Source organism: Eremomyces bilateralis (assembly GCF_010015585.1).
Source record: "Eremomyces bilateralis CBS 781.70 unplaced genomic scaffold P152scaffold_13, whole genome shotgun sequence".
Taxonomy (NCBI): Eukaryota; Fungi; Ascomycota; class Dothideomycetes; order Eremomycetales; family Eremomycetaceae; genus Eremomyces; species Eremomyces bilateralis.
Window position 1 is genome coordinate 84,811 of NW_022985079.1, and position 26,825 is coordinate 111,635.

Below are 26,825 nucleotides of genomic sequence, written 5' to 3' on the forward strand. Positions count from 1 at the left end.
CCTAACGACATCATCGGTTTGCAAACCCGCCTCGTCCTCGGCCTCGTCCGAATCGTATATTTCGTGGAACAAATTTCAAGGAAGACATGGACGTCGTGAGATCGGTCATGGCATCGTCTTTCACGTCATTATTATTGCCTTGATCAAAATCGTAGTCCTCGTTCATTTCATCCCCGTCAGCCTCGACCACGTCGGTGTCGGACTCATCGTTGTCCACCGCGCCCTTCTGGTTATCGCCCTGAGATTTCCGTGGAGATTTCGCGTTTGAAACAGATTGACCAGGGAGAATTGCGCGTTTGCCTTCGTTCTTGGCTGCGACGACTCGTTGGGAACCCGAGGGTGAGGTTTTAGCTTGCTGTTCGCCCAACTTGCGTCGCGTTACCCATTCCGGCTGGAGCATAGAATGTCGTCGATCAATACCATCGTTGACGATGAAGAAGTCATAGTTCTAGGCCAGAGGTTAGAGAAATTCTCAGCGCAGAACCGCATAAACGCCTTGCTTACCCTTGGGTATTGATGCTTATCAATGCAATGCAACCTTCTCTTCCACCATGTCTCAACGACCTTGTCGCATCCCTCTACGAAACATTGATACTGCTCGACATATTAGCCTGTAACCATCACCCGGACAATCCTAGCCACCCACAATTGACTCCCCTCTCTCCTTCCGCGCCTGATTAATCGGGTTATGATTCTCCGCAATATGTAACTCCAAATACCTATCGCTAGGAAGGTTCTTCATGCACTCCGCACACCGATGCCTGTGTGCCTGGGTGTAATGTAACTCATACTCCTCGTACGTCTGGAAGGTGAGCGGTCGGTGTGGTGGCAGGAAACACTTCATTGCATGCTGTCGATTGGGAGCGGGCGACTCGGATCGCGATCGTGTGAGCTGGGAATATTTCGCGGTGTGCGAGTCGGAGAGCTGGGATAGGGCTGGGGAGACAGCTCGGAGCTCGATACGCGCGGATGCAGATCTCGGGGAGGAGGGCGGTGTAAGCGATCGGAATCTCTTGCGGCTCGAGGTTTGCGATGTCGGCATAGGCGCCGGAGTACCGTTCGGTCGGTTCTGATCTACCTTTGGCCCTCCCTTTACCATGCAGATTAACTGTTCAGGCTCGTCCTCGCGTCTAGGCGCGTGCATATCGTCAAAACTTGGGAATATCGATTCGTGATGAGCAGGGAAGTCGGCTTAGTCAGCAGCCCACTTTCAACATCACTTCATCGATTCCCTTGAATGTTCACCGAAATACATCTGAGCTTGGAGTGAAATGTGTTGTGATTTCGTCTAGGAGCTAGTTGATTGAAGCTCGACCAGACTAGAAAATAAATACAGAGAGTAAATACCACTACCACTCGGCCTTACATGATGTCAGTGTCCCCCAAGTCCCTTTGAGCGGTTGTTTGACGGCCGGCTCAATCTGACTACTTCCCAGTCAACACCTTTCTTCAACACCTTTCCTCGTACAAGACTGAGCTCTAAAGCTGCCCATCAAGCTGCCCAAACACTTCCGAACGCCACCCCATGATCCGATTGGCCGTTACAAGACTAAGCTCTGAATCTTCTCGTCAGGCTGTTCAAACCACTTTCGAACGCCACCTCATAGTTAGATTGAACTTGGCCCGAGACTAAGCTCTGAGACTGAGCTCTGGAATCACAAGTGAGACTGCTCCAACAAAGATCCAGATCCTGGCAACTGACGAATGACTTGAGATATGGCTCTCACCGCGCCAAAGATCTCATCTTCATCACCCATCCAATTCTCCATCCCGCTTCCGCACGCTCCCCAGACCCGCATCCATGTCCACCTCACCATCCTCCAAACCTCTGTCATGGCCTTCCTCACCACGACCGGAGAATCCACGACACGAGCCCTCTCCTCCATGGGTTCGTTCGTGTACTCATTGCCGAATGTAAGCAAGTTAGTTTCCGTTTCTGTCAATGTTCATGAGATGCCAGAGCAGACTTACCGCTGGGTGGGTCTAGCCGACGCTTGGCCCCCTTCGTGATGGCCAGGCGCCAGCCAGAAGCTGTCCCGAATCCAACCTTCTGTCCCTTCGCTGCCATAGCAGCCCAACCCAATGCTCCTCCGTTTTCCCATCCCACTACCCGTAGCAGTCCGACCTGGTGCTCCTCCTTTTTCCCACGCCCCCTTCTTTTGGAGGCTTCTTCACCCCTTCATTCCCTCACCTGCCCTACCACGCCTCTTCTATTTGGAGGCTTCTCCCCTTTTCAATTCCTCCTCTGCCCGACCCCGCCCCTTCTTTGGAGGCATTTCTTCCTTTCTTTTTCTTTTTTTTTTGTTTTTGTTTTTGTTTTAGTTCTAAAGAGCGATGGTTAGCATGGCCAAGCAATTGAGGAGCAAGGACTACCTACTATGGTTTTGGTCTCAACAAAGCCTGCCACGTATGTGGCGCGGTTGAGACCGGACTGTCGGGCCACTGATGCCAAGGAGTTTGCAAAGTTGATATGAAGTTTCTGAGGCCTGTGTGCTCGACAATCTGCTATGGTTTTTGACGAGAGCAATGAATGAGGACAGCTGCTTTTGGCAGCTCTATTTTGCGGGTTTCCCGCATCATTGAGATGTTTGAAATGATTGATGCCTATGTCCGGTTGACAGTCGACGCTCGGATGGAGTGAATGTGTCGGAACTTACTACTTTTGATAAAATGATCCAACTATTTTTGGTTTGAAGTTCAACAGCAAGAAGAACGTGTCGCTGACGATTTGATTGAAAACAGCGCGACCATCCGACCGAACAACCGATTAGCACACCCCTTTACATCGATGCCGGCACGGTTGACTTCGCATCCCGTCTCGCAAAAGCTTTGGCGCGGAGAGTTGGAAAGCCAGTGTATGTTGGTAGCTCAGTAAGCTTCTCGTCGGCAGGACGAGGCGGCGACGTGGAAGAAGAAATGGAGGGCTTCCGGGCGGCGGTGGATGCAATTGCCCGCGTGGTCACTACGCGAGAAGAATGAATTGCTTGAAATGATGGTGGACCTGGAAGGATCCGAAGTTGAAAACTTGATGAAGAGACGAATGAAACGCTCCTCATGTGTCTGATCAACCGAATCGAAACGATATATTGTTCGTTTGTGAGTGTTGCTCGCTCGTATGGAGACGACTCGGGAAGCTGAATAGCTTGATGATCCGACTTGAAGACCCGATGAGTGGTCACATAAAATGCTCACCCTGTGTCTGATCGCTTGATGACATAGTTTAGTTGACTGTGTCGTGGACGTGGAAATTGCTCGTATGGTCACGACATGCGGAGCAGAATTGAAGATTTGCTTAAGAATTTTATCGATCTAGAAGAATCCGAACTTGAAGATTTGATGAGTGGTCACACAACTCATTATATGTCTGATTGCCCGAGACGTGGTTTATTTATCGTCGATGTGGCGATCGGTTGCTAGGCGACGAATTGTCGGGGCACGACTGAAGATTTGATTAGTGGTCACAAAACATCTCATCCTCTGTCTGATCACCCGAAACCGTGGATTGCCTGTCTATCGGTGTGGCGATTGCTCGCATGATCACAGCTGCGAAGCGTTTTGTGTTTGAAATATGGCGGATCCCGAAGGATCCGAATTCAAAGGTTCGAAGAGTGGAGGCTGTTCTTCGCGTTATGTGAGCCTTGGCGGATTTGCATCGGGGTGGACGCGCGGAAAAAAGGCACTGTACGAGGCCGCGAATCTGAAGATAAGACGCTGTCCCTGATCCCACACGGCCTGTTTCACGAAGTTTCGGGGTTCCGTAACGACATCATCGTGTTGGTCCTCTGCGTATTGGGCGCGGGCGCGGGCGCGGGCGCTTAACTCAGATCAACTGCTACTCATGAATCTTCTTATCTTTGGTGGCCGACGTGCTCTGGAGCCCGCAGAGACTCGCTTTCGCCGGATCCAGATCGCAGAGATGATCCTCGAGATGGCCGACTGCCTTCCAGTGAATCCAGCGACAGGCCTTTGATGATAGGTCCTGCGCGGCACGGCGGCTGTCGTGAGATTGCCCGGCCCAGTCTTCGCTTTCCGTCAATTCGCCACTTTTCCTGTAAATAAAGTTGGCCAGGCGTTGGAATTGAAGCCCGAGGGCCAGCTGGACGAAATTGATGCAGGAAAGGAAGAATTACAAACAACGAGGTATCCAGTTCAGGAGGAACCGGGGAGAAATAATGGCTTTGGCTGCCAGGATGATCACTATGTCGAAGGTTCTATCGCCGGTGAAGGCGATAGCGTACTGGACATTCGGCTGCGTCAGGAAACACTCAGTTTTACGGAGCATTTTCTTCGCGGCGATATCGAACCTTTCGAATTGCTCGAGGGCATATCCCACTACGACCACAAGGGCTTTGTCGTAGTCCGAGCGAAAGCAGCAGCGCAAAATTGCCATGCTTGTGCGACCCAGCATGAAAGCGATTACCGTGACAGTCATCCATCCGAGTGGGGCAAGGGAGACACTGGAAGGCAGATAGCCGACCAGCTCGGGGACTTCTTCCAGGAATATCCTATTTCTGAGCCCCTCGATGGCAGACAATACCCCGTTCCTGCTCCATGCTGAGAAAAGATCCCCGACGTTGATCCAGCACTTCTTGAGTGCACCATACCACGAGGAGGAGTCCAGAACCAGTCTCAGCACTTTCGTTACGGTCGAGTTCGAGAGCCACGCGGGGTTCTTGAAGGCCGAGACTCAAGGCGACGCAAAGACGGAATCACAAACGCAGCAGAGTACTGGTCGCGATCCATCGAGAGGAAAGTAGGCCGAAGCCATGCCAGTGCGCTGCCAGGGGTCCCAACCAGCCGCTCGGGGATCTGGTCGTACAGTGCCGAGAAGCCATTCGCTTGCACCGCTAAGGACGATCATTGAGCGGGCACCTGGCTTACGATATCCGGAGTGGGTACCTGTGACAGAAGTCAGTAGATGCTCAGTCATTGTGAGCCATAAGGCAATCCCCAGAAAAAGCAAGGAAAAGGAAAGCGCATGCAAAGGCACCCTCTGCTTGAAGCACCTTTATGGCACCATGCCCCTGAAGTCAAGCAGAGTGAATAGTGTGCAGTGTGTGAGTGAACTGGGATGTGTGTCTTAAGCAAAAGCATCTAACCAAAGCAAAATAATGAGACGGGGGTGGCTGGTGTGCGCCCAACTTTCAAGACATGTGACCCACATCACCATGACTCGAGAAAACTAAAGACTTCAAGACTCGAGACTCAAGGTTGAAGGCAAGGCCAGGCTTCCCCAGAGCCCGGAACCACAGAGCGCGAAGCCACGACCAGCGGCCGGGTACGTAATCGCACCCGTGGGGTGCCGTGGGCTGGGCGGTCGGGCGAGGCGGATCGAGACTCGGCACGAAGTCAGACTCGAAAGACGACGACGGAACCGGCGAGGCTGTGGCGCCAGGAAGGGCGACGACGGGAGAAATGGACAGACCATAAGCCCATGGGCTTATAATCTTTGTGACATTCTATGGGAGTGACTCAGGGATGCTGAGCCGAAGCCGACACACAGCAGGACGATCGAGAGCAAGTATAGCAACTTCATTGTGAAGTGCTAATATCCTTCGGAGGACGTGAGGTCGATCGCACTGGAGATGATAGGAGGGGGTGATGGATGCTATCTGAGTAACGGGGATGCTTTAAAGGCTGTACGGATATACAAAGATTGTAGTGAGGATTTAATATCGTTAGTCAATAACCTCAACGCAGTGGATGGCTGGGTGGATGGTTGATGGTTGGTGGATGAAATCAGTGTGTGCATGATATTGAAGGAAGAAAGTAGGAAGAGAAGGAAGGGAGGAAGAAAGCGGAAGAAGAAGGTCAAGCTAGACGAGAGCAGGCTGAAAATGATTGAGCTCGAAAAGCATCAACAACACAGTGCGTGGGCCTGAAAGTGAATGGGCCCGAAAATGAACGGATCATGTGGGTGGTAGTGTTGGGTATCGGTGAATTCACACGCTCCGCAAGCGTAGATATGGTGTGAGACTCAAGTTGCATTTTCGATATTCCCACAGGATAACAGAAGTTCCTCAATTCGAGGGATACGGGAATAATTTCAGTGGGATATTGCGGAAGACCTTTGAATCATGGTCCCCTGGGGCCTCTCTAGCAATGCCTTGAAGATTGAGTGGAAGTCTTCTTGCATAGGCGTGGACAGCACACAAAAACGTTGATAGATCTCAAAACACGGGTGTAAATAGGCTCCATTTGAAACAATTCTATGCTCGTAGACTACATGATAGAAGCACCCCACCGTGAACCGCCAGAAAAACGTTGATTGAATCAACAAACCCATCATATACCACGGTTGAACTCCACCGGTGTATCCTTCCCTATTCTCTCCGAAATCTCCTTCTCCAACTTGCCGGCCAATATCTGCTGCCTCTGCGGAAACGCACCCAGAGCCAACGGCAGCGCTCCCAGACTCGTCCCTAAGATCAACCCCAGGTTCACCGGCAGCGCCAGCCCCGGCCTCCGCTTCATCCACTTTTGCTTCTGCAGTTGTACCAAGATCAGCGGCGGAATAACCATGATCGGGGTGGAGTTTAAAACACGACTCAGCGCCGTCTCGCCCACGGCTAGGAAGGCCGCGCGTTTGGATTTGCCGACCGGGCTGGCGACTACTCCGGCGTTCTTCTCTTCGGGGGAAAGGCAGGGGTAGACGTCGATTCCTTTTCGTAATTCGCTAGAGCGCATCAGGAAGACGTTGAGGGCACCGGCAGAGGCGACGGCGGCGAAGGGAACAAGGCGGGTGAGGATAAGTCGGGTGCCAGCTGAGAGAGAGCGGAGGCGAGGGACGAGAGAGTTGAGACCCACGGCCACGGAGCAACTGGCAGAGACGGCGAGGAAGTAGGACGTGATGATGCTCTGGGTTGATAATGGGGAAGACTTATTCGCGTTGGAGGAGTTGATGGCGACATTGAGGGATTGGTTGGTGATTTGCCAGCCGATTGTTCCAACAGTCTACAGGGGTTAGCTGAATAACTGTAGAAAGGGGAGCGAACATACTCCTAGTCCAGGGGTCAACATGCCCGCCGTGACAACCAGATTGGATATGACGAAGCAGCTCATTCGGAACGGCAACAAGACAGGTTGTCCCGTGTCAGGATGCAGTGTCGAGTCCACTATCTTCTTCGCCGCCCAAAACTCGGGGGTTGGGTCCTTCAACTCGCCCGTCTTGTAGGCGGTAATGATCTGCTTGGCATTCTCCAAACCGGCTGAAGAGACGAACAGTGTGCTGCAGGTATATACAGTTAGATATGTTCTTTTAACTAACATTCACCGCGACAGATATCTGGGACAAGAACCTGCCGGGCGAGTGGAAGAAGTCTTCGCAAATGCCAGTAGTCATACTCGCCCCAAGATATATTCAGGGCACAGAATTCTTACCTAGGATCTGATATATCGACAGCATGGCGCACCCGGCCCCAGTATGTAGTCAAGTCATATTGAGATTGTGGAGGGTCTCTCGTCCCTGGCAGAGCGGCCGACATGTCGATTTTCCTCCTTATGACCTCTCCTCTTGCTAAACAAATTGAGTGTTCACGGAGCAATTTGCGACGGTAACTGAAACGGCTTATCGAGGTATTCAAGAGTCAATTAACTCGGCAGATAAATTTCAGAAGTTTCTCTGAAGGAAAATGTCGGAATTTTACTGATCGATATGGTTTTCACGCTCTATTCCTTATCCTTTGACTCATTTTCTTGCGGTGAGAGGCAAACGGGCAGTTGAAGTTGAATCAAGCATTTTCGGCTATTCCGATTTCGGTGCCGTGACTCAAGATGTGGCGCTGCGCCACCTTTCTACCTACGGCGCCTCCTGCTGACCAGGTCTCACGAACTTGAACAACAACCGTAGCATCATCTCGGGCAGTACATAATTGAAGAGGCACTCAAATACTATACGACATGCCTGTTGTAGCAAATACAAGAGAGGTCTAACGTGGCCGCGGATCTTGTTGGTTGTGTATTGTCTACCTTATAACGTAACAAGGATTTTGTGCTTATCTCTGCGAGACCGGGTAAGAACTATTAGTATTACATATAAGAGCTAGGACACCGGTGGATAAAACCTGACCATTACGACCTAGAGCTGCAAGTCGTTCTGGATCGTTTCTCCCTCGAACATTAATGCGATATATTCGAGTACCGCGTTCCCTCCTCCCTCGGCCCCATTATCCATACTCGAACCCCAGTTATATCCCCTATCCCCGACCACTTCCACCCTCAACTCCCTTCCTCAGCCGAGCCATCACCATGTCGAACTTCTCTGCCGCAACCGCGGACCCCTCCTCTAAACTCCCGCTCATCAACTTCCTCCGCGGCTGGCCCCACCCGAGCCTTCTCCCACCGTCCCTCCTGCAGGCCTCTGCTTCAACCCTCCTCGCCAACCCCACCCGCTCGACCACCGCTCTCTGCTACGGACCCGATGAAGGGGACGTCGAAGTACGTCACGAGGTCGCCAAGTGGTTAACGGACTTCTACGGCGGCGTATATCAACCTGACCATCCTCCAGCGACAGGTGGCTCTGCAGCTACAGCGGAACCACCTGTCGATGTGAGCAGCTCAATTCCCCCCAACCCCGACGCGAGCATCCCATCCGACAGGATCCTCATCACTGGCGGCGCCTCCCAATCCCTCGCGAACATCCTCGCCGCATTCACCGACCCAACTATAACCCTCCGCATCTGGATCGTCGCCCCCGCCTACATGCTCGCGTTCCGCATCTTCGAAGACGCTGGCTTCGTCGGCCGCCTGCGCGCCGTCCCGGAAGGTAACGAAGGCATCGACATCGACTTCCTCGAGCACGAAATCCAAGCCGTCGAGGACGACGAGCGCCTCCGACGCGAGGAATCCACCTCGGGCGATAGCCAACTGCGTGAACAAGACAGACGACCCGGCCCGAGGAAACCCGGCCGCACGCACTACTACCGCCACCTCATCTACAGCGTTCCCACCTTCTCCAACCCCTCTTCCCGCACCATGTCCCTCCCCCGGCGCGAATCCCTCATCCGCCTCGCCCGACGCTATGACGCCCTCCTCGTCAGCGACGACGTCTACGATATGCTCTACTGGCCCGTTCTCCCACCCAACACTTCCCACCATTCCCCCACCATACCCGCCCGCGCCGTCCTCCCCCGCCTCACCGATATAGACCGCTTTCTCCCGCGCGCCTCGCCGCCCACGCACCCGTTCGGGCACGCGCTATCGAACGGGTCGTTTTCAAAGCTGCTGGGGCCGGGGTTGCGGACGGGGTGGGTGGAGGGGGCGAGCGCGGCGGTGACGGCGTTAGGGCGGGTCGGGGCGACACGGTCGGGGGGCGCGCCGTCGCATTTTACGGCGTGTGTGGTTGGGGAGGGTTTGAAGAGTGGGGAGACGGAGAGGCAGGTGAGGAGGTTAAGGAGGGAGTATGCGAGGCGGTGGAGGAGGTTGAGGGATGCGGTGGAGGGGGTGATGGGAGTGGAAGTTGTGGAGTCGACGGTTGAACCGATTGGTGGTGGGAGGAAGGGGGATGTAGGAGGTGAGAGTCGTACGGATGGAGAGTATATCGATCGTGTTGCGGGTGGGTATTTCCTCTGCCTGACTCTCCCTGCTCCACTCATTGCGACCGAGGTGGTTGACCGCTGCAAGAGAGTCAACTTGATCGTCGCGCCGGGGGATATCTTTGAGGTGCCGGGTGACAACAACACTGAGAAGACACGGTTCCGAAGCCTGATCCGGCTTTGCTTTGCGTGGGAGGATGAAGACAAATTGGAGGAAGGGGTGGAGAGGTTGGCGGGCGTGATTAAAGTCATGCTGGAAGAGAGGAAGACCGGCGGCTCCCACCGAGTCGGAGATGGTTCTCAAAAGGGCGACGGAGAGTTGGGGAATTTCTGGTGATGCCCCAAATCTAAAGTTAAACATGTATATATCTCTAGCGCCGTGTCGAGCGACGGCATGCGAGCTTATCGAACATCAAGTCACACACGCACTTCACCCGAGCACCATCATGAAGTCGAACTATTCAATTTTTATCCGCCTATTGCGGGTATATTCGTACATACAAAGCGGACCTTTCTCTCGTGAGACACCGACTCCTCCTCAGATACAACCCTCTAACCGAGAAAATCCTTCGCGACCTCCCAAGCTCCGAAAGGCGGTATCTAGGATCGCTCATCTACCGAGAAAGAAAAATTGACAACCGAAGTTGGTCTCGATATGCCACGCTAGCCCTCAGACTGCCGTCCACGCACGAACGCTCCGAACGGTTCCTCCAAAAATGAAGTCCGACCCCCAGTCTGTGGTCGCCATGCCGAATGCGCCGTGAGGGCGATGGTCCCATACCATGCTAGTACTGTAACGCTCAGCTGCGAGAAAGGATAAGGAAATCGGTGGAGGTCAAGGGGAAAGGGATTAAAGGTGCGAGGAATGGAAGAAACGTAAAGCATTCGGGTTTATGTACAATCTGCCCAATTCTGCCGCGTGAGTGTAATCAGAAGTGCAGACATCCCATCGTGTCTGTCTTCCGCTCAGCTCTGCACCCACCTCGCGACCGTCCCGCAGAAATTGCTCCGATTATCCAGATCCTTCACCGAGCCCTGCGAGCTCACGATCATGTCCACCGCCGCCTTAGTGCTGATGCCGAAGAGCCGGATGTTCTTCGATGTGCCTTCGATGCTGATCATGCCGTTCTGACAGTTGTTCGCCGGCACACACTTCTGGTCGTAGTTCTCGAAGAAGGAGTACAGCCCGGCGCCGTAGACGAAGACGTCCTCACTATCCACCACGCGGAGGCCCCAGGCTTTGTTGGAGAGGGCGTCGGGGGCGCCGAAGGTCGGGTCGCCAGGGATGGGGGTCGTGAAGGGGAATGGCGCGGACGGGTTGGATTGGTAGTAGGGCGTCTCGGACTGGATGAGGCCCATCCAGACGTTCTTGGCATTCATGACCTGGTAGTTGTAGAGCACGTTGTGTTCGGAGTTCGTGCCGTAGAACCAGACGGGGTTCTGCGACTCGATGAGCACACCACGGCCGTTGTAGATGTCGATTTGGTAGTGGTCGGCGAGGTCGAGCTCGTGGTCCGACACCCAGAACCAACAGTTCTCGAGGTACACCGAGGCGTCTTTGGTCGTGTGGTAAAGCATCCCGGCGCCCACACATTTCGGATCCGGGCCATGAGGAGCACTGGGCTTCTTGGCACATGTATCAGATTGCAGTAAGGTGCCGGCGCTGCCGCCGATGCGGAAATGAACGTCCCACATGCCGTTGCTGCCTTGCTTTTCGGCGTTCAGGTTCCACTCCATCAGCACGGCGCCAGGGACTGGACCGCGCGTCTCGAACATCAGATCGGACATCTCAACTGCGCCGGATTGGCCGGAGTTTCCGACTTTGAACACGGGGCGGAGCTGGGCGGGATCTTGGAACTTGGGCCCGGACGCCATGATCAGAGGCCAGATTTCACCGGTGATCTTCGCGTGGCACCCGACGAATACCGTGTCGGTGATGAGATAGGCGCCATGGTCGAAGTAGAGGATTTGGTCATCCTTGAGGTTGGTGAGCGCCTGCTGAATGGCAGCGGTGTCGTCAGTAAGCCCGTCGCCAACCGCACCGGCGGATTTCACGGACACGAATTGCGAGGCGGGGACGTTTTCGTACTGCGGCTTCGATCGCTCGAAGACCTTATTGCCAGAGAGTAGGCCAGCTGACTTTGCGGGCTCGGTGACGACGGTTTGCGTGCGCATGCCATCGTTGCCGATGTAGGAGCGGCCTTGGACCCAGTTGGCGACATGAGCACCTCCGGCAACGACCGTCTGGTCACCCGGGCCTTTCACGGCGACCGGGGTCCCGGTGAAGTCGGTGTTCTCGAGAATCAGGGTACCGCCAGAGTTGGGGATCGAGTCGGGGGAGAAAGAGGTATTGAAGCCGCAATCAGTGGCTTGGATCTTAGAATCGAGCATGAGGATCGAGCCGACAGTTTGATTGAAGCCACCGTTGGCCATATCGACGCCGACACGGCAGTTGTTGATGGAAACCGACTTGAAGGTCCAAGCCCAGTTCCAGTTCATGAAGATGGCCGTGTCACAGTCGTTGAAGACGAGGTTGCGCGTCGTGAACTGTTGGTTGCCAAGAAAAGCGCCGTATTGGCCACCGTTGAAGATGAGGTCTGACATCCATCCACCGGAGCCGTTGTCCATGAAAATCCCCTGCTGTCGGTTGTCGGCGCCTCCCTTAACCATCTCGAAGCGGATGTTATGGAGACTCGTAGCTTGTGCAACCTGCCAGTGGATACCGGCTCCGCGGTTCGGGGGCATGGCCCTCAAGTCGATGACGAAGTTGCGAACTTGTCGGAAGAAGTTGTTTTGGTTCGTGAACCAGTTGACGCCATCGGGGAGATACGGATCGGCGTCTATGACTGCCATTCCCTCAAACTGCGGTGCGGCCTTGAGGACAGGGAGGTTTGTCGCATCACCGATCATCTGGGTGTAGTAGTACTGGAGCAAAGGTTGGCTGATGATGTACGTGCCGGCAGGGAAGTAAACAATCGCTGGGGTCACGGTGCTGGAATCACATCCGCCACCACCACATCGATTGCCCTCCGAGATGGCCTGGTTGATCGCAGCGGTGTCGTCTGTAACGCCATCTCCACGGGCGCCATAGTCCTTGACGTTGCGGAAGATTTTGAAATCGGCGTTTCCGTAGGCGACGGTGCCTTTACGCTCGATGTTGGAAACCCAGTACGGTCCCGCAGCGGATTGACCAGGATAGGTGGTTCCTTGTCGTGGAACATGAGCGGCAACGGGATTCAAGCTTTGACCTGGAATCAGAGTGCCAGTAGTTGGAGCGGTCGACGTGAGGGAAAACAGCGAATGTAGAGCGGCAAAGCCCAGGGAGACTGAAGCGAAAGCACGCATGTTGAACGATGTCAACAGTTGATCTTGGGCGAGATGCTCCAACTGTCAATCGTTGCCGAATTGAAGTAGTGCAAACAGGGGGTGTGTATGTGAGTTTCCGTCAACGTGTTTGTTGTGATGATGCAGTGTTCCAGCCTGCCTGGGATGGAATTTTGAATGTCGGCTGCAGTATTTTGAAAGTATTTGTTGACAGTGTGCAGTGAGAGAGAAAATGGGAGAAGCCAAGCAGAAAATATATGTGTGATGCCACTTGACAGTCACCAGTTGCCACTTTTAGAGTTGAATGAACCCACAGCAGAGCGCGTGCGTGCAAAACAATTGGTAATTGGAGCAAAGCAGTAACTGGGAGAAGCAAAGGATGAAGAAAGGGGATTGGGGGTGTTTGTGAAATGTGTGAGAAGGCGGACAGAAGCGGGAGATTGAGCAGATGTGAAGGAAGACAAATTTCTTTTCACCATCAGCGCTCAAGGAACTTCGCCATTCATGTGAAGAAGCAGCAACTGAATCCAATAAACAACAAGCGAACTCGGTGGAGCGAGAAACAAAGATATATATTTCTTATTTCCGCTTTCTCCAGTAACGCACTCCGGATCCTCTGACCCTGTTTCATGAAACTTCCAGATCTTCTGGCTTTCGGGGTCCCACCTATGGGATGCTGCATGTTTGCTCCTCGTTTTATATTCGCCAATACTTACCTTGTCGTGGGGCCCTTTCATCAATGATCTTCCATGTTCCATGCGTCGATCACGCTTGCTGTAGTGAAGCTACGCTACGGGATCATTCGATGCCAACCGGACACCGCGGCTAGGCGCCTCGTGATAGACGTGGCATTTCGAGATTCACACATCGGCTTATTGGTTCGAATACTATGCGAGACATGTCCCTTGGTTGTCGCCAAGTTACGTATCACTTTCCTATCTTTCGATAGAGTCATATCTTTGTGAGAGTCGGTGAACATGGTCCGCATTCCGAGGAGAACTGCAGCGAGGAGCTCAAGCGCTGGCAAGGAGAAAATAACCATGGATGTTGGAATTGCGATAATATCCAGGAATCCATGACGTTGCTGTCGTTCCTGCATTAATGCAGGGAAAATTGGCCAGGTACCGCTGGAAAGCATGTTTGGTAGGACGGGGGACATCGATCCCCTACAGGACTAGAAGGATACTTTCCAAAGGGTGCCTAGAACTTCGATACTTTCCAAAGGCTAGGAACTTGGAATACAAGCGGAGGTGGGAAGTGAGCGAAGATGTGTCGTTGGAGGTTGAGTGCGATGTCAAACAAAGGCGTCGAGGTTGGAAACGCTGGATTTGGTGGAGAACCAGAAGAGCGGCATCATTGGGCGCATCTTCGGTTGGCTTGGGCTTAGCGACCACCACCCGGTCATGGATCAGGAGCTAAGAGAGCCACGGAAACACGGATGTGGACGATCCTTTTTTTCTATTGTCTGGATTTAGAGCGTTTGATGGTTGGGCGGGAATCCCGTCTGACTCGTTGTGGGCGAGCGATTCTGAAACTGGGTTGCTGGTCGCTGGTGAGGTGGCTGCTTGATCCCAATTCCCATCGCATCCACCAGACACACCACTGGTCATCATCTGAGATGAAGTCCATCTAAACAGATTTAGTTCATGACTTGGTGATATTACACGCCTTCCTCATCAAGATTCAGGGATGCTATCGGTTGTCCATTCATTGGAGATGATTTTGGTCAAGAGTCGCCCTACGGACATGCGCTGCCTTGTTTCGTCCACGAGGCAGCAAACTCGGAGCTTCGTCTGATGTCTCGAGTATCTAGTCGAGTCCGAACGGGATCCTCGGGCGCGAACTGGTCGCAAAGCCATTGATCTGCTCGTGAACCGTGCGGGTGTTGATGATAGGTAGTTAGGTACTACCGATCTGTCAAACGTCAAAAGTAAGGCCGGCATTGCCAGTCCTGCTTCAGGTCTACATGTGAAGTGTCCATGTCATGTACCTTCTCATATAACTTAGGTGTGGCAATACCCCTAGGTACTTCGTTACCCGTTTTGAACTCCGCGATTTGTTTGGATGGAAGCAGTTTGGAATGTTTCAGACAGATGAACCCCCGCACCATATCCGGTCATTCCACCATTGCGTTCCCATCCCTGAGACACGGGTTTATTGTTCCAGGTAATACTGTGATATATAGCCGCCTTTATTAATTCAACACAAGGGTATCATGTGCAAGATTTAAGGGTCGAGGTGTCTAGTGAGCACGATCTGCAGAGAGGAGTACAGGCGGTCGAGTTTGTTACTAGATTTCATCACAGGATAGTCGAGGTAACATAATACAGGTACCCCGAATAGAGATCAGAACAAGGCGACTGAGAAGGCCTTAACGCCTAAATGATGGTCGACAATGCTGCTATCAGGGACTGATGAACACAGGGGTTCAAAGACTTATCTCTTTTATATCGAGGCCTCCATAATGGGTCGATTCCCCCCTTTTCGAACCCGATACTAGGAACGAATTACCTTTACGAAGTCCTTCGCCGAGTACGACAGGCGATTTTTAAGTGTCTGAGTTACCCAGTGCGGGCGATGTTCCATTGCCGATGTGTGTGTCGCCAGCTCTTTTCGACTCCGTGGCCGTGGTAGCAGCAATCCCGGATCCAGGGACGTATGGATTGGAGAAACGAAATCGATGACACCTTGAGCTTGATTTTCGCATTCAGCATCCTGTGTAAAGGCGGAAGGTATCTCGACATGCCTGACAAATGCTGTCCTGTGTGCAGCACTCGATCTTTGAAAAGGGAGGAATATTCTGGATATATGGGACCACTCCATCGTTCCCGAGTGGCTGGAGACATCCAGGTCAATTCAGTAAACCGAGGAAGATCTTCTCTAAGGGTTTGCTTTGGAGAGGATACAGAACATAAAGCACGCGACTGTTAATGAACAAGGAAACATGAGGGGTGAGAGGCTGCTCAGTGGCGTTGGAGAAGTCCAATTCTGCAATTGGCTATTATTGAAGGCATATCAACCTCACGAGGCGAGATTAAGGCGAGTAATATGCAATGGCAAGGCTAATTTCAAGGGAAACCGGAGTATATCAGTACAAAAGCAGTTTTGATCACGCTCCTAATGGTTACTGTAAGTTGAGTTTATTTTCGACTCAATGCTCGGAGGCGATGTCGAACATCTAAGTTGATTGCACGCTGCTCGAGTTCCAAGTCAAAAGTAAAGAAACTGCTCAGAAGCCGAGACCAAGAGAGCGTTAGGATACTAGTATTCTGTTTAGTGTTATAGTGCACCTCGTCTCTCGTTGGGTGTTGTTTTCGTTCCTCAACAGCAGAACTATGTACAGCAATCATCACACCAGACAGGATATATGTAAGCGAACACAGTTATCGCCTACACTCCTTTCCTTCGAACAAGTTTAGCCCTTCCCTGATTTTAGTTCTACCCTCAGTTTCAGTCTCATATCCCATACATTATCAAGTCAAGTCCCACAGGCGTATCGATTTCACCATGGTCTCCTACTATGGGGACGCCGCTCACATCCGTCGGGACCTCCAACGTGCACGAGAGAGCGCCCTGGAGCACGCACACCTAGGTCATGAGCCAAGAGAAAGCTCTCATCTGTGTCCCCGACAAATCGGCGCTATTGACGATTGTGTTTCTTGCGATCCTGGTAGAATGTGTCTTGCGGACGGCACTGTCATCACTCCACTTGAAGATACCTTTCCAACCGCATACGATGATACTCAAGGCTCGATTGATGTAGAGGAATTTGATCTGGTTGGGAATCCACTACCGGCGCTGGTTACTCTTGAAGAGGCGGTGGATCTTGCTAAGGAGGTGGCGCTAGCGACTGAGTCGACTGAATCAAAGGGTAAGCGTCCTGGATTAAAGGATTGAGGCAACATATCAGTACTAACTCGATATTTTAGAACGAGTAGAAGAAGAAGACACCAAATATCAGCAGGGATGGAAGAACCATTTTACGGCTCGAACTGCGAGCATGGCCCTGAATAACCCAATCCATGGAGAGGAAGCGGTCACATATATATTCAATGCAGGTACAGTAAAACCTCATAAACCAGGTCATATCTCTCCCATCGGACCACTGATCGCTAACCTTGCTAGGAATCAACAATGGCCGCTACCTCTGGACCATGAGAAAAGCCTACCGCTGGCTCCAAATCTGCGATACCACCCACCAATGCATCGCCACCTCCTTCCCCTTCCACTACCTGCCCCCCCGCGTCCTCGACCTCGGCGACACCTTTTCCCCCCACGTCTCACTCATCGAGCCCGCGCACCGCGAAGTGGGCTCCCGGCAATACATGACGCTCAGCCACCTCTCGAGCCTTGAGCCGCTCAAGAAATGGGAGCTGACCACCAAGAACATCGCGCTACTCCAGGCCGGGATCCCCGTGACGTCGTTGCCACCACTCTACCAGGACGCCGTCGCCGTGTGCCACTACCTCGGGATCCAAAATCTCTGGATCTTCGCCGCCTGCGTCGCGCAGGATGACCCCGTCGACGTGTTCGAGACGCGCGGGCAGATGGGCGAGATTGTGCGGCACGCGCACTGCAACATCGAGGCGGCGAACGCCGGGGATGTCTATGGGCGGCTGTTCCACGGACATATGCTTAGGCGGTTCCCGGATGAAGAGTCGTTGCAGGGACATATGGATGATCAGCCGCTGTTTCGGCGAGCGGACTCGCTGCAGGAGGAGATATTGCCGGCACGGACGATCCGGTTCACGGAGCATGCGGTGCTGTTTCTCTGTCGGGAAGTGATGCTCTCGGCGGATCTGATCAAGAAGATTTCTAGGCCTCCGTATCATCTACCCACGGTCTTGCCATCCCAACAAGTTCCCACCACAGACACCGAAAGCAATGACACGGCCTCTAACACCGGGGAAAGTTCACCGCCTCGGACAGCGGCGACTCTTTCCTCTACCAGCGCCAGCAACCCACCTGAGAACCAGCTTCATAAAATTCAAGCTCTCCACCACCTCCACTTTTTCAAAGTCCTCCTCGCTTCAGATCCAGTGGTCGACGACTCCATCCTCCAATTTACCACCTCCTGGATCTCGGTAGTGGAAGCCTACACACGACGACTCATCACCGTGAATGCCCCCGCCAACCGACTCTACCCCCTCGCAGGCCTCGCATTCGCCCTACAGTCCCACGTCTCCATGCAGTACGTTTGTGGGATCTGGCACCACCGCCTAGCCATGCTCTACATGCTCTGCTGGCTCATCGAGGACAACTGCGTCGACTACCGCAACGGCATCACCGAGAGTTTCGACCTCGGATCCCACCAATTCGCCCCCTCGCCAAAGAAGAGAAAACCGATCAAGAAATGGGACATCAGTAAACTCATCTCCCCCGCCTCCGAGACCGATTTCACCCCTTCTCCCCCTATCACCCCGATCTCCGGCCAATTCCGTCTCGACAGCACCCACCCCCACAGCCGCACCGCCAGCATGCGCGTCCACCACCCCCTCATCCCCTCCTGGTCCTGGGCCTGTCTCCTCGCCCACCGGCCCACCTCCTTTCCCCTCGCGGAACATCTCCCGCCCGGCCACCCCTGCACCCCGATCGCGCGCCTAGTCTCGCTCTCCTGCCACGCCACCCCAGGCGTCCATCAGCCGCTTGACCGGCTGCTCGGGTCCCTACAGAAAGCCGAGCTGCGGGTCGAGACGCGTCTGTTGGACCCGTACCACGTGCAGCCTGGCGCGTTGGCGGATCGGCTTGGGAAGATGGAGGAGGAGGGGACGCAGTGGCCGGGGGTGGAGAAGTGGTGGGATGTGAGACAGTATAGCGATGGGAGCGCGGAGGGGCAGGTGCGGCCGGTGTATATGCCGTTGCTGTGGGAGCGGGAGGGAAAGGATGGGGTGTGTGTGGGGTTGATTGTGGAGGGGGTGGAGACGGCGTGGAGGGTGGAGGATGCGTTTCAGCGGTTAGGGTTGTTTCGGATGACGTTTGCGGAGGATTCGGTATTTACGGTGGGGATGTTGCCGTGGAGGACGGTGTGGCTCATGTGAGATAGTGGAAAGGAGTTGCTGGGAAGCAGGGGAGCCTGAAGACGTCTTGGTTCTGGGTCACTGAAAGAAGGATACTGATGTTTCTCGAAAGCGAAGGACTTGTAGTATTAATTAGTATTAACTAGAAGGTATAAAATCAATGTTACTCAAAGAAAAGACAAGAGAGGAAAAGGAAAACAGGAGATAGTCGAAGGAGAATATATAGCATCGTTCAGGGGTAGTGTTGCCAATTCCTTCTCTTTTGACAGCCAGCTGGGATATGATCTAAATTCGCAGACTTAAGCTTCATGGTATCTTGCCTTATACTTCCGACGTGTAAGAAGTCTATGATACGTTTCGAGTAAAGTGGCAAGGCTGGATGTCTGAATAGTTACGGAACTTGACAATTGCGTCAGGTCTGTTCTATGAGGGGAAGCTTTGTGGTGCCGTCATCTCGACAAGCCCTATTATGGCAATCGGTACTATCCATTCTTCTCCCATCTTTAAAGGTACATCTGATGCGTTGGTGCCTTGTGGCCTTGTGCCCCATTTTTCTATCTCCTCCTTCTATCTTCTCTATCTGCTTCTAACATAGGAAATTATTATAACTGTGGTATGGGGATAAGATGGTCAGTTTGCTGGACGTCTCTGTTCCTCTACGTAGTAGGTTCTGTTCTAGAGTGACGCTGCTCTTATATACTCGGGTGTTCAGGTGGAGCCCGCAATAGCGTCGAATTGATCACTCCTGACGATTCAGCAAGCCAAGTGACCCCAGCTCAAAGCTCTCTATCGACCATTTCTCCGCTGCGAGATGCGTGGAAATAGCTTCAGAGATATACGAATAATTACGAATAATTACGAATAATGCAAATATTTATTCGTACGAATACTAGTAAGCGGAAATTCTAAATTTATTCGTATTCGACTACGAATAGTCGTGTCCAGCCCTATGTGTGCCCCTCAACTTGGCGCGCTCACAACCGCATCCATCCCGCATCTTCGTCAATGATATCTGGAACCACGGCTCCAATGCGACTGCTTCCCTGTGTACAGCTCGCATGTTGTATGCGCGGGGAGCAGATAAGTAGCCTGCTCTCCCAGCAATCGAACGATGTCGTCTTCAGCTGTCATACCTTCCTCGAGGACGGGATATCGATACACCATGGTTCCGAAAGACGACACTGCCGTGCAGGTTGATATCCAGGGTGTGGTGGATAGTGAAGGGGATGACACCGCGGGAAGGGAAGCGAAGTGGCAGGAGATCACTAGACGAGATCGGTATACCTTACCTTGCACCGTTCACAGCTTCAAAGGACCAGCACCTCTAACAAACCTCACCAGCTACCTCGGCGCCCTCCTCATCAACCTCCTCGCCTTTCTTCTCCCCGCCCTCTACTCCACGCTCTCCAAACCATGGGTCGCCTCCATCGACTCCTCCCTCGTGGCCACCACGGACGTCTACACGTACATCTCCGTCGTTGCCGAAGTCCTCAACGAAGGCCTCCCCCGCGCCGCCTGGCTCGTCATCGGTGACCGCGCCTCCCGCCCTCTCCCCCAGCGCGTCGGCCTCACCTACACCCTCATCCTCTTCCAGTCGGTCCTCGGTCTGATAATGAGCATCGCGTTCGTCGGCGCTGCCGCTACCTTCGCGAAGGGCTTCGTCTCCGCGCCAACGCGCTGCATCAGCGTCTCGTACGTCCGCATCGTGGCGTTTTCGGCGCTCAGTTCCGCGGTCGAGACGGCGGTGGCGACGGCGACGCGGGCGCTGGATCAACCGGACGTGCCGCTGGTGATCAGCAGCGTGAAGTTCGGTGTGAACATCGTGTTGGATTTCCTGATCATCTCGAAGTTTCACGTCGGGGGGCATGTGCCCACGGTTAATATGCAGGCTGGCATCCTCCTCGCGTGTAACCTGTCTTCCGCGGTCATCGGTCTGGGGTACTTCGTCGTCATGAGTACGCGACACCTTCGCGTGGGATATGGCGCGGAAGGGCTGCGTGCTGCCCACCCGACGTTCCGCGCTCTTCGGGTCCTTGCGCGGCCGGGGTCACTTACGTTCCTCGAGTCCGCAGTCCGCAACGCGCTGTATCTCTGGTTGATCAGCGGGATCGTGTCGATGGGACTCCAGTATGCGACCGCATGGGGCGTCTTCAACACCATCCGCTGGGGCCTCGTCATGGTGCCGGTGTCCGCGCTAGAGGCGACTACGTTGACGTTCGTGGGGCACCGGTGGGGGACGTGGCGGCGGGGGATCGGGGTCGAAGAGCGGCGGCCACGGGCGGAGGCGCGAGCGCTGCGGGGGATCGGGAAGCCGGCGGTGTGGTGGGCGGCGGCGGCGCTGGTGGTGGAGGTGCCAGTGTGTGTGTTCTTGTCTGTCTGGGGCGCGAAGGGGTTCGCGAGGTGTCTGTCGGGGGATGAGGAGGTGGCGGCAATTACGGAGCGGATGTGGAGGACGATTGATTGGTGTTATGTGATGTATGCGGTGTCAACGCAACTGGCGGCGGTGTTGTTGGCGACGAGACCGCTGTGGTATCTGTATCAGTCGCTGGTGTCGAACTTACTGTACGTGCTGCCGTGGGCGATCGTGTGTCAGGTGGTGAAATTGGATCCGAGGAACGAATGGACGTATCATAGTCTCGTGTTCGGGGGGAGCTTAGTGTTCTCGTTCGTCGATATTCTCATTGTCGATGGCCTGTGGCTTGGGTGCTCTGGAGCGGACGGGCGAGGCTGGAGAAGTTCAGGGAGGCATGAACTTGGCGATATCGCATGGTCTCCGGAGTTCCACCCTGCTCTATCGTACCATGAGGAATTGATATCCGACAGTTCTCTTGACAAGGGAGTGGCGAGATATGTTCAATATAATTCCTATGGGATCAATACCCAGCTATCGCTATCTATCGTCCGCTCGTGGACAACGGCGTTCCGACGATACCTGAACCTCTCAAATCCAACAGGACAGGATGTTAGAGATATATATAAATAGCCCGACTAAGCCGCCCTTGCCCTTATTATGGCAATGACGCTATCCCAACTTCCGTATTCCGTATATTAATTAAATGCGGCTCCAATCCCACGAGGCTGCGCCACGATTCTTTCTCATAATGTCGTCTTTTCCAACATTTTTCTCCTCCGAGCACGTCAGCCTCCCCAGTCCGCTTGTCGCTAGTCGCTTGTTAGCCGTACTTTTTAGTAGTCCGCGAAACTCCTCCGAACGGCTCTAGTTCATCCATATGGGATGATCTTCGATTCGGAGCCCGTGGACAACGAATCCTCATCTGTGCAACGGATCCGATCCTTGCCCCGCTGGCGGCCGAGTGGAGTGGATGGCTGTGCTGACGGGCGCAATCTTATTATCTTAACCAAGAAAATCTCTGAGTCTTCTGGTTCTCGATCGTAAAGATCCTGTTTGAAGAATCATGAAATAATGAATATTTTGAGTCTTTGATTTCTTTACAAACTTTATGGTATACTCTGCATGCCAAAGGGTCCAGTGACGTAGACGGTTCACTGCCATATAGTACCCATACCAAGGAACTGTTCGGGTTGTGGTGCTACTAGCCGCATCACACTACCTGGACACCTATAGCCTACAGGACTTCTTTGTTCAAATTCAACCTCTGAGACATCGATATCACCTCCACCCTTCATTAAATCGTATCGATTCCACCCATTCAGATCCGTTCCCGAACGGGAACACGATGGCGACCCTAAAGAAGAAGCCGTCGCGCCTCTCCACCTTCTTCTCCTCCTCCTCCTTCTCCTCGTCAACCGACCTCTCCCTGCCCCCCCAGGAGCAACCCCCACCGCAACCTCAGGCTCAATTACATCCAGATGTGCCGCGAGGAAGATTCCGACAGGACTCGCTACCTCCGCCGCCGAGCGTGAATCTCCACCCGACCTTTGTGCCCGATCAATTTGCTGCCCACCACCGCGTGGCCAGCGGGCCGGCATACTACACCCCACCGGCGCCGGAAAATGCCCCTCCTCCACCGCCAGCACACGGCGACCTTCCGCCGCCCTATCAGCCCGGACAACAACCTTCCCCACAACCAGATAATCCTCATAAGTCCCCCTCTATCTTGCGGAAGCCGGTAGCAACCAGTAGCGAGCAGGTCCGCTCAAGGTCTCCGCTCCGCAAATCCGCCTCGCACGCTAACCTCGCGGTACCGGGATTGCAACCGATCGCGCTAAGAGATGGGGCGAAGAGCCAGCCTGGAAGTCGACCCAGCACTCCGGACGAGAAGGCGAGAGAGAAGAAGTTGACGCGGAAGAGCTGGTTTGGAGGGGGAGGCGGCCAGGAGAGTTCGAGGTCGAAAGCGCAGCAAGCGTGGGTGGTGACAGGGCGGGAGACGGGCGGTCGAGGGGAGGGGTCGGAGGGTCAACCGAAGCCGGTGGAGGAGTATCCACTTGGGAGACTATTCGGAGGGAATATGGTGAGTTTGAAGAGCGCGAAGCAGATAAGTTGGGCAATTGGAGAACAGACATGACTGAAACGGACTGATAGATTCCGGAGCTATGGGATGAGAATGGGAATGCATTCATCCACCTATTTCCAAAGGCATCCAACAAAGGGCCGTCTTTCCGGATCCACTCTCATCTATTTGCAGAGTCCCCGGGATTGAACAAACTGGCGCGCGCAAATCAGACACTTGAAGCACAAATGTCTGGGGTTTCTCTCGCTCCTGGTTCAACGGAAGGCAGCGATGGCGGTCTGGCCCCGTATGGGACCGATTTACTCCAGGCTCCGGAGATCCATCTCTATCTTCCGCTACCCCTCAGCATCAATCGGAACCCGCCGCAACCAGGACAGCCGGAACGATTAACGGGAGAGGATATGGACGTGTTGATAAACGTGCGCAACGTGTTCTCCTTTCTCGTTGGGCAGTCGTTGGTGGCGACGGAGCGAATACCGACGCCTTTCCACGTATTCATGAACGTTGCAGAGCAGCTTAATCACTTCGAGTTCTCAAACATTGATGGATCGACGTTCGGGGAGGCGGCGAATACTTCTTTCACCCTCTACATTGACGAGCTGGGGCTTGCCGATGTACGTAGCAGCCGGGAGAACACCATTGAAGCGGTCGTCCTGGCCGAGAGGATGCGAAGCGTGGTGCTGTACAATGAAGCATTCGTTCACGCCGTCGGGAAATATGAAGAAATTGACAAGGTCAAGTCTCCAAAATTCGAGCTCATCAGCCCGATGACGCGTAACCGACTCGAGCGCGCAAGCATGGATCTCTTCCTCCGCCAAAAGACGCTCAACTCCAAACTAGAAGACTTCCAATTCCCATTCCTCTTCTCCGGCATCATGAACAGCAAGACCAGCGAAGAAGGCAAGCTAGTGCGGTTCGACGTGTGGAAAGAGAATTTCATGGTCACCCGCCGATTCATCCTGGGCTACTACAAAGACAAATACGGCGCCTGGCCACCGAAGGCGCGCCACAAAAAGAACGCCCTCACCATCGATGGCCTCAACCGCATCGTCCTCAAATCCCTCTACGCCGACCTTGCGCAACTATACGACCTCCTCGTCGACCGCACCGCCCTCACCCCCCGCTCCTACGACGGCGTCTCCCAATCCGCCGATTCCACCGACCCCACCGGCCAAAACCCCATGGCCGTCGCCCTCCGCTGTGTCCTCTCCGAATACGATCGCTCCGTCCCCCCCGTCCTCCCCCCCATCCCCTTCGATCTCCCCATCTTCCCTACCCTCACCCGCCCGGACTTCGGCCGCGGCGACACCAAGCACGACACCAAAACCGCCCGTAAAAAGCTCAAAGACGGCGATCTTCACGCCGTCCTCCGCGCCTCCCGCAACCCGGACGCCGCCCAAGTCCCCACCCCCTTCCTCGCCGCCTTCCAATCCTTCGAAGCCAAGTTCGCCCGCGGCACCACTCTCGACGACCTCCGCGAATTCCGCGCTGGCCTCTGGCTGTTCCTCTACGCCGTCTTCCAATCCCTCCCCCTCCTCGTTGTTGACGCCCCCGGAGTCCGCTTCACCGACGGCGTCGAGTACTTTCTCTGCCAGCCGCCGCGCGCCGGCGCCCCCTGGGCGAAGGCACGCGCGGACGGCGGGGCCGACAAGACCTGGTTCGGGGTCGCGGGGACGACGGGCGTGGTGAGCATGCCGATGGATGTGATCAAGCATGGGGTCGAGGGGGTGTATCGGCGCAGTCATGCGTGGGTGCGCGGGGATATGTGGGCGAAGGCGTTGGGGAGGAGTGGAGTCGTGGCGCAGGTGGATGGGGCGAGGAAGGCGGAGGATGGAGAGTTGGCGAGTGAGCCGAGGATCCCGGTGGCGGAGATGGGTGCGGGGACGCCGCCGTTTGGGCCGGGGAGTTCGTCTTTTGTTGGCACGGGGACGCCGCCCTTTATTGGGGCGGGGACGCCGCCCTTTGTTGGAGCGGCGACTCCGCCGTTAGGTGCAGTGGGTGGAGCTCCCTATGGCGTGAGGCCTGTGAGCCGGGCGCTGGATTCAGGGCTGCAGCCGGTACGGTCGGTGTCGGGTGACGACGTGAGTCCGATGCTGAGGCCGGAGCAGGGCGGCATGATGATTTCGCCAGGAGAGGTTGGAGGACTGCCGCCACCTGCGGCACCAGGAAGGATGAGAGCGCTGAGTCATGGACGGATGGAGAGGGATCGGAAAGCGAGTATGACGTTCGACGATATCTTGGGAACGGCGGGGAAGAGCGGGAATGGGAAGAAGAAGAGGTGAAGATGATTAGGCTACTATATTGGATCCTTCTGCAATGAGACCTCGATGGGTGGATGCGTTTGGATATGCTGCGTTTCTCTTGCGAGGTACTCACGGCTCTTGATATAACGATGTTGACGATCTGAATAGAAACGAGGAGATGAGATATGCCGTACGAGGCGGTGGAAATCTGATTTGGTGTGGACTTTACCGATGCTCGAACTGAGATGTGACATACGCCGATATGACGCAAATCATAAAAGGAAACAAGGCTTAAGGTTTTTGATCTAGTTCGGATAGCCTCCCCCATAGTCTGCTCTAGAAACGGGGATGTGTGCTGCGAGATATCAAGTTCATTATCGTCTTTCATCTTTCATCCGCTACCTATCATAGCTTCATTGTTCTCTCCTTTCGTCCATCGGGCGGATCGCCACAGTTCTATGATCTGACGGCGAATCTTATTTCTTACTGAATCCTTCATTCATGTCCGCCTGTTCTCCAGTATACCTTTACATATATGTCTGGATCTTAGGCGTCGTCTCTCACCACCCCTATTCCTCAAAGTCATTCACTGCCAAGATAGCTAAAAAGAACTTCACCGAAGCTCGAGCTCGCATTGCGCTTAGGACATTTTGGAGATCCTCATTTCCATCTTGTTGGTTCCTACCTTACGTAGGTGACCTCATTCGCACCACCTATTGTGCTTCAGCCAGAGCGTCCCACATCTGCCCTATGCAATACTTCTGCAAACAGCCGCATCTTACATGTACAAGATTGAATAAAGGGCTTAATCCCCCACAGCATGGGCTTACTGGCAGTTATTTCAACCATTCAAGCCTTGGAAAAATCCCAACGCTTGGGTTTTCAGGCTACTGATGCCACTAACCCAATGTCCATCGCTGACATCACCATAACTTCCACAATTTGGCATTTGCTTCGGTATATGGATATCATGCTCATATTTCAATCAACCCCTACCCAGTCCACATATTCTATTGAGTACGATCGCAATACCGGTTGCCTAAAGGCTAATTGAGCACACACAGCCGGAAAACGCACGAATGCAATATCATCACATTCGCTCTTTCCTATCAAGAATGACTATACCATCACGGTTTGGCCGTCAACACCTTATTTGGGCTAATTCTGCCACACCGCTTCATTGAGGCTAATTACGATAGTTTCGAAGCAAACAAACCTCCCCACTCCCGGTACTTTCCGCGCTCTGGACCTTTGGTCTCCACGAGAGTCCGCGAC

The 26,825-nt window shown here is 54.0% G+C and overlaps 9 protein-coding genes across 9 annotated transcripts; 6 read left to right on the forward strand and 3 right to left on the reverse strand.

Annotated features, from left to right (window-relative positions):
* Window positions 1–10: 10 nt before the first annotated feature.
* Window positions 11–844, reverse strand: P152DRAFT_399045 (uncharacterized protein; the record flags this gene model as incomplete). The annotated part of the gene is made up of 3 exons (XM_033676500.1): window positions 11–448; window positions 505–594; window positions 647–844. 3 exons carry the CDS (start codon window positions 842–844, stop codon window positions 11–13), a joined length of 726 nt encoding a protein of 241 aa, XP_033533062.1.
* A 414-nt stretch (window positions 845–1,258) lies between these two features.
* On the forward strand, window positions 1,259–3,379 carry P152DRAFT_459373 (uncharacterized protein). Its single transcript, XM_033679662.1, has 4 exons — window positions 1,259–1,371; window positions 1,437–1,661; window positions 1,715–1,914; window positions 2,743–3,379. The coding sequence occupies exons 3-4, from the start codon at window positions 1,717–1,719 to the stop codon at window positions 2,977–2,979; spliced, it is 435 nt and encodes a 144-aa protein (XP_033533063.1). The 5' UTR covers window positions 1,259–1,371; window positions 1,437–1,661; window positions 1,715–1,716; the 3' UTR covers window positions 2,980–3,379.
* A 2,799-nt stretch (window positions 3,380–6,178) lies between these two features.
* Window positions 6,179–7,703, reverse strand: P152DRAFT_459375 (mitochondrial transporter fsf1). The gene is made up of 3 exons (XM_033679663.1): window positions 7,381–7,703; window positions 7,000–7,228; window positions 6,179–6,954 (listed from the first exon to the last, which is right to left on the reverse strand). Exons 1-3 carry the CDS (start codon window positions 7,482–7,484, stop codon window positions 6,286–6,288), a joined length of 1,002 nt encoding a protein of 333 aa, XP_033533064.1. The 5' UTR covers window positions 7,485–7,703; the 3' UTR covers window positions 6,179–6,285.
* A 700-nt stretch (window positions 7,704–8,403) lies between these two features.
* Window positions 8,404–9,852, forward strand: P152DRAFT_374479 (PLP-dependent transferase; the record flags this gene model as incomplete). The annotated part of the gene is made up of 2 exons (XM_033675582.1): window positions 8,404–9,471; window positions 9,535–9,852. Coding segments are annotated over 2 exons (1,386 nt in total), but the record flags the coding sequence as incomplete, so codon positions are not given.
* Window positions 9,853–10,037: 185 nt separating this feature from the next.
* On the reverse strand, window positions 10,038–13,899 carry P152DRAFT_508033 (glucan 1,3-beta-glucosidase GLUC78 precursor; the record flags this gene model as incomplete). The annotated part of the gene is made up of 2 exons (XM_033682566.1): window positions 10,038–12,774; window positions 13,835–13,899. 2 exons carry the CDS (start codon window positions 13,897–13,899, stop codon window positions 10,500–10,502), a joined length of 2,340 nt encoding a protein of 779 aa, XP_033533066.1. The 3' UTR covers window positions 10,038–10,499.
* A 3,193-nt stretch (window positions 13,900–17,092) lies between these two features.
* P152DRAFT_380442 (uncharacterized protein) lies at window positions 17,093–17,455 on the forward strand (the record flags this gene model as incomplete). Its single annotated transcript, XM_033675717.1, has 1 exon — window positions 17,093–17,455. A coding segment is annotated over one exon (363 nt), but the record flags the coding sequence as incomplete, so codon positions are not given.
* Window positions 17,456–20,036: 2,581 nt separating this feature from the next.
* On the forward strand, window positions 20,037–21,810 carry P152DRAFT_467094 (uncharacterized protein; the record flags this gene model as incomplete). The annotated part of the gene is made up of 3 exons (XM_033680743.1): window positions 20,037–20,152; window positions 20,216–21,577; window positions 21,759–21,810. The coding sequence occupies 3 exons, from the start codon at window positions 20,037–20,039 to the stop codon at window positions 21,808–21,810; spliced, it is 1,530 nt and encodes a 509-aa protein (XP_033533068.1).
* A 612-nt stretch (window positions 21,811–22,422) lies between these two features.
* P152DRAFT_55909 (uncharacterized protein) lies at window positions 22,423–23,448 on the forward strand. The gene has a single exon (XM_033683067.1). The coding sequence runs from the start codon at window positions 22,573–22,575 to the stop codon at window positions 23,359–23,361; it is 789 nt and encodes a 262-aa protein (XP_033533069.1). The 5' UTR covers window positions 22,423–22,572; the 3' UTR covers window positions 23,362–23,448.
* Window positions 23,379–25,082, forward strand: P152DRAFT_366628 (uncharacterized protein; the record flags this gene model as incomplete). Its single annotated transcript, XM_033675430.1, has 1 exon — window positions 23,379–25,082. A coding segment is annotated over one exon (1,704 nt), but the record flags the coding sequence as incomplete, so codon positions are not given.
* Window positions 25,083–26,825: the final 1,743 nt, after the last annotated feature.